The sequence below is a fragment of the Lonchura striata genome, chromosome 5 (genome assembly GCF_046129695.1).
Source record: "Lonchura striata isolate bLonStr1 chromosome 5, bLonStr1.mat, whole genome shotgun sequence".
NCBI classification, from domain to species: domain Eukaryota; kingdom Metazoa; phylum Chordata; class Aves; order Passeriformes; family Estrildidae; genus Lonchura; species Lonchura striata.
Window position 1 is genome coordinate 56,215,005 of NC_134607.1, and position 15,463 is coordinate 56,230,467.

At 36.7% G+C, this 15,463-nt stretch overlaps 1 protein-coding gene across 6 annotated transcripts in view; it reads left to right on the forward strand.

The window, feature by feature from the left end:
* Positions 1–15,463, forward strand: part of ANO4 (anoctamin 4) — a 171,855-nt gene that overhangs the window by 41,780 nt on the left and 114,612 nt on the right. For all 6 annotated transcript variants that reach the window (XM_021552777.3, XM_021552781.3, XM_021552782.3 and 3 more), the window contains exon 2: positions 13,250–13,456. In XM_021552777.3, coding sequence (XP_021408452.2) covers positions 13,387–13,456 — 70 coding nt within the window. In that variant the 5' untranslated portion in view covers positions 13,250–13,386. The remainder of the gene's footprint in view (positions 1–13,249; positions 13,457–15,463) is intronic.

Consider the following 15,463-nt stretch of genomic DNA (forward strand, 5'->3'; position numbering starts at 1 on the left):
AAAAATAAGCGCAGTTAAAAATAAGCTCAATTACTGCATTACTCATGTTATGTAATATCTTCAGAAAAGTTTAACTTTTAGGGCAAACTTAGCAATAAAGTTATTAACACTTATCTGAAATGCATGCTCTTTTGAGATATTCTGCCCTTATGCAGTGGTATTTTATTTCATGTGAAATGTGGGTAAGTAGAAGATTGCCTCTTGTGCTTTTGTTATATAGGATAGGATTAGTGTGATCTGAAGGGCTGTTTTTTCTTATGTGTACAGGGTCCTGTGAAGAGCTTTATATTCAATTCCAAAGTCAGCTGAAGGTTGACAAGGTGTTAGGTCAGCAAGCAGTTTAATAAGCAGTACATTTGCAAAATACCATTGCGGCATGGGATGGTGTCTGCAGAGAAAGCTGATAAGGGGTCATGCCAAGTGACTGCAAGCTGAACAAGAATTTTTCAAAAAAGTGACTGTTGTGAATTACTGTTTCTGAAAAATTGGTTGACGGCTTGACTGTATGCAGGTTGGCAGATGTTCTCCTTCCCCAGCCCTTCTGATGGATGGGTCACAATCTTTCTCATAATATCCGTCAGCACGTAGTAAAACCTAGTGCATAATCATCTTTACTGAGAAAGTCATGTTGTCCTGCATTTACAGACACTACATCTTCATTTCTATTGAAAGGATGAACAGTAGACTTTGTGCAGCATAAATAACAATTACAGTTTTAGAATAAAGGAGATGAGATGAAATAGCAAAATAAGAGAGGAGAAAAAGAATTTTCATACATTTATAGTATCTTGCACTTGTGAAAATGAGAAAGGAAACAGAGAGGGATTTATCACTTTGCATGAATTAAGAACATATATTGTCTGTTAATTCATTGAATGCAAATTTAGAGTCAGTGAAAATTATCACTGAATTCTAAATTGTAGATATTCAGAGACTGGATTGAAGTAACTGCTTTGAGATATTTTCTTTTGATTGAAGCTAATATAGAAAACACTTTGACATATACCATTAAATTCCAAGAAGGAAAAAACAGTTATGGAACTGATAGGGGCACCAAATATAGCATATTTGGATAGCAATTTTTAGGACTTGGGAATGCTTATGCATCCTCTTTGAATTTGGCCTCATGTTTTGGTTCTGATGTATTTATGTATAAAATGGATTGTTAACTGGAAGACGAAAGAAAAATAATTAAAGGCTCAGTATTATCAATGATGGAGTTGTTTTTACCTCATCTATCTTAGATTCACTTTTCAAAAAAAGTCCCATAATGGAAAAATGCATTCTGAGAGGAATACATTTTCAGAGTTGCAAAGGCAGAACCAAACCCAAAACCCAGCAGTTTTTGAAAAAGAGAATGTGTCACAATCAGTTCCTTGCCATGGCTTGACCACTGAAAGTGTTATTATCAGAAGTCATTAAATGAATACTATGCCCAGTTTTCAACAAGGAGAGGTGCCACATGAGATGAAAAATATCATGAACATTATCTGTAACTAGAGAAAATGCTAACAGATTTTATTCCTATCTAATATTAATTTTCTCACACTTTCATCTTCTTCAGTTCTAACTCAACTACATATTTGACTTCTAGACAGACAGTATGCTTTATTGATTGAAGCATTAAAATCATATATGGAAATTTATTCCCAGATTTCTGTTCATGTAATTGTAATTAAGACTGCCGTGATTCATCAAAAGCCTCTTGTTAGCTGGCTCATATTGCTCATATTGCTTTGTAAATGAAGAAAAATATTTCTGGTTGGTGGTTAACTATTCATAGAAATTTAACAAGAATATTGTTTCTAAACCAGACTTTTCAGGATTTAGAATTGTGTTCATAAAGAAATAGAAGAAAGAGATTAGTCCAGTGGGACCTGTGGTTTTCAGTGCCATTTTGATTCTGTAGAGCAGAAATAATGTGAAAAAGTACTCTTGGCTCTTTCTTTCAAGGAGTGTATAAAACATCTTTATGGAGTTCTGTCTAACTAGGCATCTCCTCTGGGAAGGAATGAGACAGGTAGATTGTTTGGGTTTTTTTATGTTGCTGGGACTTGGGTGTTTTGTTTTTTTTTAACAAAAATGCATTTTACATGTAGAAGGCTTGATGTTATACTTATTTGGGTTGTTTTTTTCCCACTGACCAGCTACCCATCAGTTTCTTTAAGTTTAATTTCCCTACTAGTAGACTATTCTCTTGGTTTCTCAGTAGACTGATGCTTGTGTATTTGAGATTTCTTTTTATGGATGTTGTATCATCATAGGAGCAGAGTGCACAACCACTTTTAATTGTTCAGATACTGTGTATTGCTCAAAGACGGACCCTATTACGACATGCTAAGATCTCAGAATCACTTCAGGATTTTATAGGTGGTTTTGGTGATGAAATTTCAGTTTAGAATTTGTTCATAAAGATTGTGTTCTACACATCTTTCAGTGAAGCTACTCAACTGTGAACAAAATAGTACATGTGAAGAGAAACTGACTCTCCACCTGAACTGTTTGCTGGTTTGCACCCTCAAAAGAGCTATGACATTCAGAACAAATTCAGCATCATTGTCAGACTGGAATGTTCTTAAAAATATAATTTTCAGTATACTTGCAATACTTGCAAGTGTAACTTAGAGATATTTGTAATATTTTTTTACATATGTAGTGAGATTTTTTTAAAACATGCTTTTTTACTTCCACTTGGTGGTTTTTAAAATGAATGACACTGAGTGTCAGGGTTATGAGCAAAGAAATGAAAAGTTTTATGAAAGAATATTAATGAATGCCCTTTCACTGAGAAGATATCAATACAGGAGCTAAATTTAGGCATTGGTTTCTTTTATTATAGGTTCATTCTATAATAAAGCTGATTTAGGTGGATTCAGAAAATTTGCATCTCTTCTGTGCCTTCTTTTAAAAAGTAGGAACAACGAATTAATATCCAGTGTTTTGTGTAGTGCATAAAACATACCTGAAATTCTGTCTTGCATGATTTGCATGTTTTTTCTGAATTCCTAACATATCAGAATATTATTTATGAAAGAACAGTAGGTCTTGCCCTTAGACAAGGCTGTTATTCAGTGAAGGAGTTAGAACATGGACTGTCTTTTAAAAACCAAAGCTGTTAGATGCTTTACACTCTACAATGCAGCTACTGCATTTTTGTAGTGTTCTACCATTTCTTGTCATTTTCATTCCATAAAGAGCTCAAGGAATTAAAATGTATTTATCAATAGAGAGCTTTTTTCCATGTCTATGGAATCTGCCAAATTCAGACAATCATTATGTAGCTACTATTGTCTTTCAGGGTTTATTAGTCTTCCATCAGAAATACAGTGTAGCTCAGAAGAATAAGCAAGACCTGTGCTTTGTTCTATCCAGATGAGCATAAACTGAGAACAATCAACTGGGTGCCTGTGAGGAACATATGTGTAAACATGGCAGATTTACATACTCTTTTCAATGGTATTTTGTTACTGTTCATGGTCTGAATTTTGCCAGAAAGATGAGATGGCAGATGAACACAGATGTTCACTGGCACCTGCTGCACACTACATCTGCACCTCTTCTGGTGATCATCTTCACTTTATGGCCATTTAGGAAAGCTTGGCACCATAGGCTTTATTACAACCAAAATCATTACTTGCCAAGAGGGAGTGTGCTGAAAACTAATGACGCACAAAGGAATGACAAGTAGCACACATGCCTCAACATTTCTGGTAAAACTGACCCTTGTTAATATGTCTGCCAGGAAAGAGTCTGATCCAGACACAGGTGCAGCAAGCAGGGCTGTGGAGGCTGGTGCTTCTTCCTTGCAGAGCAGTGCCCATCCAGGCTCTGACGGAACGTACAACAGCACATCCTTCCAGCCCATAGGAGAGCCTTCCCCAGAAGGGATGAGGAGCTCCTGGGCCTCCTCCCAGTGGGGATACAGCATCAAATCCTGCACACATGAGATGCTAAAGCCTGGCAGATGCCCAAAATGGACAGTTGTTTCAGAGGCCAAAAACCCTCTCAGGCACTGGACTTGACCCAACACATGTGACCTGTTTACTCAGATACATAGCTGTCCAGATGCGTATTTACTTTAACAACATTTTAGTAAAATTGATACTTTGCTACAACATTACCTAAGATAACTTTTCCTATTTGGTGGAGAGAGAAGTAGAAGTAAATTTTGTTTGTGCTAAGGCCTGCCCCTGAAGACATTGGCTGTGTAATTTCGATAATATATCATTGAGAGTAAATATCAATTAATGGTTGATAAAGCTAACAGTGATCATGGAGGATTTAGGCACCAAGCCTGTAAAAGGCCCCATACCCAGGGCTGTAACACAGGTTGGTGAAGGCAGGGAAGTGCACTTGATCTGCTGCTTGAGGGTGCCCAAGAGAGCATGACCAGGGCCTGACACTGGAAGAGCAAAAAGGCACTGGTGACAGACCAGTCCCCTGGAATGGGATGCAAAAAGAGAAAGTTAAATTAATCCTAATTGCTGTGCTAGGCATGTGCTAGGCTATGTGAAAATCATTACTATCTGTGCCATGGAGCAGACACATTCAGAGGTTTCCTGAGATACCTTCTTTTCCCATCTGTGAAGTCTCCTGAGGTGTTTATCCTGTTTCAGAGATGATATCTGAGATTGATTGCACTGTTGTACATTATGGAGAATATCTGATTAAATCAGATAAAATGAGACTTGTGGTATTTGCAATGTAGCAGTTGACATTCAGGCAGCAAATTAAAATGGAGGAAAAAAAGAGAATTCTCTGCTTTTAAATCTACCTACACTTAGAACATATCTGCATGGTTAGTGGTGCTTTTCATTCCTCAGCCAGTAAAAAGTATCTGGGACTTGACTTGGTGCTTTGTTTCACAGAGCACTGTGATTTGCTCCAATGTCTGTACCATGTATTTCTGCTGTGTGTGCATTTAACTTTTATTCTATAGGTAAAAAGAACAAAAGCAGCACAAGCAAGTTTAATAGAATGCTCTTGATTTTGGAGATCAGAATAATAGCTACTTGCTAAGAAATAAAATTATCTTAAATGCAGTGCTTACCACAGGTGAAAGTAAATTTTAAATCATCTCAGTATTGAATCTATTTTCAGCTAGTAAATGCTGTGCATATATATTAAAATTAATAAGACAAGATTAACTGCCTCCTATAGTTTCCAAATCAATAACAGGCACTTAAGGAGACAGAGTCAATCTTCTTTTATTTTTTTCTAGGAAAAACTGCCTCAAAGAAAGAAGTGTTGATGTGATGTTGTTTGTTGTGATAGAAACTGCAATATGAATCTATTGTTTTTTGTATGATCCTACATTCATTCTAATGCAAATCTATTCCCCTTGATTATAGAAACAGTGAATCAAAATCTAGAATATCCAATCCACAGAAATTCTCCTATTCTTGTTTACCTTTCCCCACCTTTAAATTTATTCTGAGCACATTTCTACATAATGCTTAAAATATTTCTATCAGAATTTGCTTTTGGACAGTTAAAATATTTCATCTTGGTCAGACTTCTGATATTTGTTGTATTTTGTTATATTATTTTGATTTGTTTTGCTCTCTGGTTTGAATGTTTATAGTTTTAATTATTTCTTAGTATTTGTATATTAAAGTAAAATTAATTGATGATTGGCAATACAGATGGTGTTTCAGTAATTGAAATGATAATTGTTTTTTGGCATGCTCAGAGGTAACTGATATTCTGCATTGTAATTTTTACTCTACTCCATTTGTTAGATTACATTTTCCAAAGCATCAAGTAGTTAAAAAAAAAAAAAAAAGACAATATATTCCAGTTCAGATAAGTTCAGAATAACTGAACAAAACTTTTGACAGCAATTCTTGACTTTGGGGTTTTCTTTTCCTGAAAAAAAAGGCAATTTTTTGATAGAAAATCACTTTACTAAAAATGTTTTATCGGCCTCAGTTTTTGATTTCTATTGTGTTTATCAGATTTCAAGGCACGGTGTTTTTCCTCACTGCAATTTTCATACTGGGGCCAAGAAAAGGAACTTTTTAAAATGCCTTTTATTTTTTTTAATTACTCTTCAACATGCATGTGGTTCTAATACTAGTGAAAGTCTAATAGGAGCGATAAAGTAAATCACAATAGATACTAAACGAACAGAAAGAGAAAAGACTTTAACAATAAAAATGCAGGCAATCTCCAGAAGAGTTCAGGCAGCTGGGGTAGTGACAAATGACACTGGTTTCAAGTTGCTGGGAGAAATTGAGGTACATTTTGCACACAATTTTTAGGCATTTATTCCAGTAGTCTGGTAAATATAATATATATGCTCTCTACAATGTATTTGTTTTTATACAGAGGAACTAAAGAATGAATTTTCAGACAGAAATAAATGTACAAGACCTAAAAATTAATCAAATTAGGCACCTTGGGGATGTAAAAAAGTTCCATTTATTCACCTGGGTTCATACAACTTGTATAGGCATCACCTTGTGTTCAGCACCATGACTCTGCAACATGCTTGCAAAAATCACCATTAGTTCAACAGCAACCCTAAAGAGCTTTATATTCACTTAGCTAAACTTTTCACAGCAAAGGCAGACAAGTAGTTTTTCAAGGTGTCATGTAGTCCATTATGTAGGACTATTATGACTCTCTCCAAAACATTTTCATGGCCTCAGGTTGTAATCTTGCCTCTCCTTGAGCACTATGGGAGTTTTTCAGTTATGCTAAATAATCACAGTTGAATGTTAGCTTGTTGTAATTCAATAAATCATGTTCAGGGCTATAAAAACAACCCTTTGAGAGCAGGCCTAAGGTGGGCATGATCTTTTTATTTGTCAGGCCTTTGACAGAATTAAATTAACACTGGCTCTGGATGCAGTTTTACCACAGGTAATGTAGCCACTTTTGTAAGAAAGAATAATACAGGAACCTCAAGCAAATGGTTAGAAGAGTCCTGAGTCACTGAAAAATTGCCCAATGAGCTGGCAAATATGACAGGCAGGCAGAATCCATCTACAAGTATCTTGGGACAAGTGAAATTACAAGAGAAAGAATAAAATGATAAATTTTGTTGTGTCACTGTGTAAATCCTTGGTGAAAGCACAGCCTGAGCGCCATAGGCATTTCTGATGTTGCTTCTTGAACCTTTCTTAGTGTGCATTGCAGGTCTTCATCCTTTGAAAAAGGCAAGGAACAGAAGAGTGACCAGGGATGATTGGAGACATACACCAGTCTATTAGTAAGGAGCAACAGTTTAAATTAGGTCTCCTAAGCTAAGGAAGAGAGACAGTAGAGTAGGGGCCATGATAGAGCTCTTTCAATACAATACTTCCATAGATAACATGTTTCAGACAAAAAAAAAAAAAAAAAAAGTTATTCCTCCACCACCTGTATGCTCTGTGGTTTCTTTCCATGGAAAATTATATACGCTAAAAATGGATGTAAATGCAGAAGCCAGCTGGAAAAAAAAAATTGATAAAAAATAAGAAAGAAAGTTACATTTAGGGAACATCATCTGAAACTACTACAGAATTTGGAAATCCTGTAATGTCTCAAATATTTGAGAGGAAACAAGCTGGGAGGAGCAATCATGAAAAATCTCAGAAAACTAAACACATGTAGCTTGTCAAGATGTACAGTATTAGTCCTTCTCTCCAGCCAGTGCAGTTCCTGGGAAATTCTGTAAGTAGTAGCTTTTCTCTTTGCTTACCTGAAGGCTTGCAGTTAAGAGGTGTTTTTTACATCTGATGTAGTCATAAGTATTTCAACATTTCCAAAGCTATATTTGAAGCATAACCTGATCTTAGATATTATTTCATAATCACGTTATCAGTGGCAAGGGGCTTGATGCTGCATTAAAGAGATTTTATTTAAACTTTTAAGAACTGATTTAGTCTAATATGGGAATCCTAATGATGTTGTAACTTTTTTCACCAAGTTAAGGATGCCTTCTGGATGTATTTGTTACCTAAGTAATACATAGGGCGAGAAAAAAAAGAGAAGTGCCTTTGGACTATACTTTCAGGCATGTGTACAGAGGACAGCGGAAGAATTTTTCTCTCATGCTCCTTCATTTCCACCTAGAATTCAGAGCAAGCAAAAGAATCCATCATGGCATCAAGTACATGTTTCTCTGCTGAATCTCAAATTAAAATGGGTTTGCATGAGAAAACTTTTACATTGCTTCCCTTTCTGAGATCTCCTTTATCAAAGCTATCTTTTAAATGTGAAAAAGCTGAAGCTGTCTGCAGAGCATCATTGACTTTAATGGGAAATGTGGCAATTTGCACAAGGAAAGGAAAGAATACTTAGCTTATTAAGGTGGACAAATTAGCTCACTTTCTCCTTTCCTGTGTGTAAAAGTTGAAAGGAAATAAATATCTAATTTTCCCATTTATATACTGCTCCTTAAAGCCTCATTTTCTGCTCTCTGCTCCTGCTTATGAAGTGCTTCCTTATGATCTTGCTTATCTCTGCCTTGATGACTGCAGACTTTTCAGAGTTGCTTTTCTTTTTGTGGCCATGTGTGATAGAGTAGTTGAGATTTTCTTCCTCACTTCTTTGTGCTCCCCTGTACTTGGTCTGCCGTGAAAAGGGCCTTGAAAAAAGGGCCTACCTCAATCTGCTCCTAAGGCCTCTACATAGGTCTGAAACAAAATAAAAGACACACATAGAAAAGAGAAATAGATGGAGTAATTGGTCTCCAACAGGAGCACTGTCGCTAGTGATAAAAAACTGAAAGGTCTTCCTGCACTTGCCAGAACTACTTTGTTATCCCAGGGAAGATCTATAAATCAGGTCAGGACGCTTGAGGCTAATCAAGCACTGTTAGCTAATGGATTGTTTGTACAACTTTGTAACTCTGCACTGTCATATTATTGCCTATTCATGCTCATATAATCTATGTCTAGAGACAAACACTTCAGAAAGAAACCTATAAATAAATGCCTGTAACCCAAAGTGGTACAAGAACACTGGGGCTGACAGTCACTTTAGAAATGCCTTCCCAGGTGGAGAGGTGTCTCAGTCCCTGCACACTATAATTTGGACACATGGTCTTTCTGACCCAAATTCGGGTGCAAGAGACTTCTCCTTTGGCACCAGAGCCAATGTCTCTCTGCTCAGGCACATAGGTGCACAGCCAAAGCAGAGGTGCATGGTACACAAACAAAGCAGATGTCCATCAGATGCATTGGCAGAGTGATTTTTTAGTGCAGGATGTTGTTGTTCATCTTTGTAGCATCTGATGAGCCAAAATAACAAATATCAGTCACACAAAACTTTGCATGCAGGCACACCGTTATGTTCAGAATGTTAATAATTTCTCCCTCCTTTTTCTTCTTTATGTTTGATTTTATTGCTTCATGACTTGGAAGTACTTAATCACTCCCTTTTAATGTTCGCATATGCGGGTTTTATCTGGACCATTATAAATCCCTAAGCATCATAATATTACTGCTTTATAAGAGACAAAATATGCTCAGTGTGGAAGGATTGATGATTTGAAAAATTCTATAATAAAAAGACTTGGAGCAATAAGATTTATCCAGAAGCAGGAGAGAAGCTGCTCTTCTCTGCTGGCAAACTGCACAGCTAAGATACGTTGGGAGGAAGGTAGTGAAGGTATTTGTCTTATATGAACCTGCAAGGTCAGAGTCATGGGAGAACAAAAGGTTAGTAAGAAGAGCAGCTCCTCATGGAGACTAAAAGCTTGTATAAGAAAAAAAAAGAAAATAAATACAAGTAAGGCACATGAAGATTTGAAAATACAGAGAAGGATTTTTGATGCATGCAGGAAAGGTAAAGAGCTGAGTGCTATGTAAATTCTTAGAGGCTCAAATCTCATCCAGCTTCAAAACACTAAACTACTTCCCACTCTTACTGCAGCCAGCCAGGTGCAGGTGGCTGACCCCTGTCCAGCAGCCTCCAAATTGAAAAGTCAGCTGTGTCAGTATTTGTCTTTCACTTGCATTTACACTGAAGCCCTGGCCCAAAGTGGTGCTTGTGAGCCATTATATATTAAGTCAGAGGGTAAGGCAGGAGAAATCCCTGATCTTTTTGACATCTATGCTACCTGTCAGAGCATGCCAGTGTGACTGTACCCAGCTCCTGAGCATGAATGCCAAGCTCACTTAAAAATCACCATGCTGCAGGGACAGGTACAACCAAAGGCCACACAGCCAGGCACACAATGGTAAGGGGATTTTGGTGTCAGCAGCTATATGGCCAAGCCTAAAGGCAAGAGAAAAACTCCACCAAATACATTTAGTTGAAGACCCAGACTGCAGTGTGCTGCTGGAGAACTTACCTTTCTTTCTAGATGTCATGTGTGGGTATTGTCACGCTGCAACAAGGTAATTGATGTCAAATTTAACATCTACTCTTCAGAGACCTCTCTGCTGTTTTCTCACCTCTCTGTTCCACAAACCCGAGGATTTATCAGCAGTGGGGGTTATTTGCAGGAAGACTGGGGAGAGTTTTCTCTTGAGTCTGCTTAGTGCCAGTAGTTCACCAGGTTTTCATCTTCTGATTCCCCCTCCCTGTCTGTGCTTTTCTCCATGTTATCTGGAGATGTATTTTCGACTACCAATATCTCTTTTAAAAGAACTTTCGCCCACATGAAAACAAGGTAATAGTGCAGCTTGCAGCAGTATTACTGTCTTACATCTTTTTAGACTTGTAGTTTAACAAAAGAAACGCACATAGAGAAGAAAGAAAGACCTGATCTTTCTCTGGAAAAACCTGAAATTGTAATTAAATAAGGACACTTACATCTTTGTCCTGTATCTCATTCTCAGGAAAATATTATAAATTAATTCTCCTAATAAAAGGATATATTACATGATAAAATAACTGCAGTACCAATGAGACTGGAGTGAAAAACCTCCAAATATACTCTATATATTTTTGACACTCTTTCTGTGGTTGGTTTTAGGCAATTTTAAATTTTAAATATGTCTAAAGAAAAGTGTAAATGTAAAGTTTTCAGTGATGCTGGAACATTCTTCCTCATGTAGTTTGGAGGTAAGATTTATCATCTTTCTGTGGTGGAAGAAGCAAAAGGTTGCATATAACCAGCAGCAAGTTGTTGATGGAACCTAATTTTGTATGTGATCAATCTGCAAATTTTGCAGTTCTTAGGAATGGCAATCTGACAGCAGTATCCTTTATTTTGATGTCTGAAAAAAACATGCTGCAGAAATAGTTTAGGAAGTTCAGTCACAGCTGCACAAGAGTTTATAGACCATTTTCAGAATGTAAAGAAGCAACATAACTTGAACCTCTGAGTACTGTAGCAGTCAGTTTATGTTTGGAACCAGTTCCTAAAATAGAGCTCTATTTTCATGACCAAATGAAAGCACAGCCTTACAGAGATCCAGCTAGAAAGTGTGTGTTGATGACAGGCTCAGGTTTAGTGCTGAACATTGGCTGACCACCATAAACTTCAGAGGGATGATTGTTTTAAATGCTGCAACTACCTGTGGTGATGCTTAAACAAAATGGTTGTAGTTAATTTTGTAATACCTTAGGGATAATTGCTCAATATTTTGAATATAACAATGTTCTAGTGACTGCAAGAGAAGTAAAGAGCTCATTTTACAGCTGGGGCATAGCTTCTCACCCTTTGAAGCCCATTACAGCTAGCATGGTCAAAGAAACATGTTGTCCAGGCAGGTTCCTTGTCATTCTGCTCACATGGGTTGATATGCTGCCTTTCACAAGAATAAGGTGACTGGGATTTGCTCTGTATCCTAAGGATGTGATTTCAAGTCTTTAGACGTTGGCTGTTACATTAGCCCTTAAAACCAGGAAGTAGGTGAGAAGCAGGAAACTCCTCATGCCTTCACATTTCCTGCAGGAGATCAGCTCTGGAGTCAAGAAGCAAAGGCAAGTATTGAGTGTGCAGCTTCAATTCTGAATGCACAAAGCCATCATAAAAGAAAGCAGTTTGCACAGCCTTTGCTCCTGTGTGCAAACCCACTGTTTTCACAAATTGCCTACGGAAGTGGTAGCTCTCTTCCCCTTGCTAGTATATCATGGATCAAAGTGTATTAATATTTCATAGATTCAAAACCTCTTCCATGACTTGGAGGTTCACATACATTGACTTCCAGGGGAGCTAGAAGGGCAGAGTCATTAATGCGTTCTTGGACATTTCAGTTCACAAAACAGAGCAATCTAATTGATAAAATCTAACGATTTTGAGTGACTGCACTTTACAATGTGCTTAGAATACTGACATTTTCAGGTTTTAGGGTCTGCTTTTCCATCTGCTTTTTAGTTTGCTTATTTGTATCTGGTTTGGGTGTTTCATTTGGTTTCTTTATCTAGTTTGCTGACAGAAGCAATAAGAGTCATAAGTAACTTAAGTGTAAAACAGAAATATCATTCAGCCTTCTTGCCCAAAAGAGATTGTCTGAAGGTTTTCAAACCAGAGTATGCTGAAAGCAATTCAGGTGGGGTTGGAGCAATTGCATCAATGTGAACAGGAAGAAGTCAGAAACAGCAATTAAGTGTAAGATTGCATTTCTTTCTAAGACTGTATTAGCCACATAAGAAATATTAACTTCACTTTTCTCTTTGGAAAAAATAAAAAGCTGTTTTTAAATCACAATTTCAGTATAAAAAATGTGACAAATTTGAGAATTTTGGTGTGAAAAATGTTTTCCAGTACTGATGATAAGGTTTCACAAGACAGGAGAAAGCAGAATTTTTTCCAAGCCTAAGGTCTTACTATTGTTATTTGCAGCCTTATTACTTTCCTCAAAGCAGACCTTTATTTTTTCCTTAAAAGCTAGCTAATACCTCACTTGTAGCATCTTTTCCATATGATGAGACTTCCTAGCATTAGTAAGGTCTCAGAAGAAAAGAAATAACTTCTGACAAATGCTAATCCATCAATCAGAAAACTATCATTTAATAAACTCTGTGGTAGCTACCTCATTAATATTGTCCTTTGTGACCTGTGTGGATAGTTTGAAGGAATGGAAGATATTTCCTCCTGCAGACCAGTAAATTGTTAAACCATGACTGTGTATTAATTTAAATATCTATTACTATGGCTGAATCTGATGCCTACAACGGAAAATATGTTCACATTTTTAATTTTCCAAGAAAATTAATGTTTTAGAGTTCTCATTTTGCTTTTCTTTCTTTTTTGTTTTTCCTTTATGAAGGTTCTTGCAGCTCCATTTTAAACCCTAACAACTTATATTTTAGTTATTCCATGTTGATCTCTTGTATCTAACAGTATAATTCTTATTCCTATCAGGTATAAATTTGTCTATTCATGGGGCTGAAAAGCGTGTGCAAATCTGTCAGAGGAGAACTGCATCAAGCTACCCAGTGTCACAGCATCCCCCTGTGGATGGGCATCCCTCAATCCCACAAATCAGAGGGTCAATAAAAATGGAAGCCTCATCTTCCGGATCTACGATTTCATCAGTCACTGGTGGAAAAGCAAAAACCCATCAGCCAGGTAAGAGATTTCCCCTGACACCCATTTCACACCTGACATGGTGAAGCTGGTGTTAATAGCACCAGGTCATGCCTGTGTGGAGATCAATCTATTAATTGTCAGAATTACCGACTGATGTTTTGTTCACATTTGATGTTTTTGTCAATTGTAGGTTATAGAGAGTAACAGCAGTTGGGACAGCTGAAAGTGGGCAATAAAAATATAAGTTTAATCATAAAAGCCCCTATGATGTGTAGTGGTATCCAAATTGTTAATGCAGAGAGATTTGGGATATTGCTTTTTAATACTGATTCCCTTGTATATAATTTAATTTTTATAAGCCTTGAGCTAATTGCTCTAGAGGCTACAGGCATCCCCCATGCAATTCAATAATTGACACTAAAATTGGTTTTGATCAAATACACAATCCACGGTGTAGATCAAACTCTATTGCTATAACACTAACAAAAACTTTGGATCTGCATGAGATCTTATAGCATAGATTAACTGGTTAACAAAATGAAACTTTTCAAAAGAAAGTCAAAATCTCGAGGGATCCATCAAATTCTAATTGGCATCATGAATTCATTCCTTGTTATGATAATTGCCAGTGCTATTTTAGAAATATATTTTCTTATAGCAGGGGAGTACATTTGTACTGGCCATGCTCAGTCATTCATTGCAGTGAAAATTAAACTCCAAATTTCTTTCCTGAGCAGAGCAAATTAAAGCTGCCCATGAAGTCAGTTTTGTAGCATATTTATTGGAGGGTCTCAATTATCTTCCAGTGTTGCTGCCCAGAAAAGAGCATGATATGTGATGTATTCAGCTACTTGGGTGCTGGGAGGCAGTCTGTTTGTGTGACACAGACAGTTCTGCCTGCAAACTCTTACTGCACCCCCCTTAACTTGCAGGTCTAGTAAGTGGCTTAATTTTTATAGAAGTTTAAATTTTAGATTATCTATTGTAAATTGCTATACAGGTCTACTGCCATGAGTTTCATGCACTCACAGTATTTAGTCACCATAATCTTTGTCAACACAGATTAAAGAATTTACAGTGACTCATAACCATATGTTTTGTTTATTTTAGTTCTTCTGTTCACTTGTTTGTCCTGTTTATTCAGCTTCTGTCTTTTCATTGAAGTAGAGAAATTGCTACTACTGAAATGTTGCTGTAGCTAAAGATATATAATGATGTATGCAGCATGTTAAGAAATTGACAAAAAAGTCCTGCATCACAGTTTTTTAAAAAAGTATCTTGAACGTGCACAATAACACTCATTTTGAAATGCTGCATATTCTATAGTTATATATTGATAAGTAGGTCCTGTGCTTTAATAGTAAATGATGTTCATGCAGCAAATTCAAGACTCTGATTGGGAAAAAGATCCCTTTTCAGGTAGACCCCAGATGTTTCCTAAAATGGAGCTCACTGGTGACCATTTGGTTAATTATTATCTTTCAGTATATGAGATTAGTTTTATCCGTCATATTCTCCTCTTAGGACAAGAAGAGTATCTGTCAGCTATGGAAAACATTTTTTGTATGGCAGGAATCTTCTCTTGACTATCTCACAGTGCCATTTTTTCATCTGAAATGAAGAATCATTTCTATGATTTGTGTCTGCCTTTTCAATTCTGAGACCACTCTGTTTGTGTTTGTGTCCAGGCTAAACTACAACCATTTGAGCTGTATGCAAGTAGACCTAAGAAAGATAATGGTTGGCAGCAGCAGCAATGAATAGCACTCCTAAGAGGAAATTGTAATTTAAACAAAGAATCGTATGTTCTTTACTCAAAGTGAGTCACAAATTTACAGCTGTAGCTTCATAATCAGATTAAGACATCAGCTGTCCAGTGGCAGTACCTTATCTCAGATTTCATAAGCAGCTTGATATTTTAGAAAGACAATGTTCTTATGTATATTAATTACGTAGATACCAGATCGTACAGCACTCTTTTCTAAGCTGTCATCCTGCTACTGTATACAGTAAGTTTGTAGGGGTTTGTTCCATCTAATTTTAAAT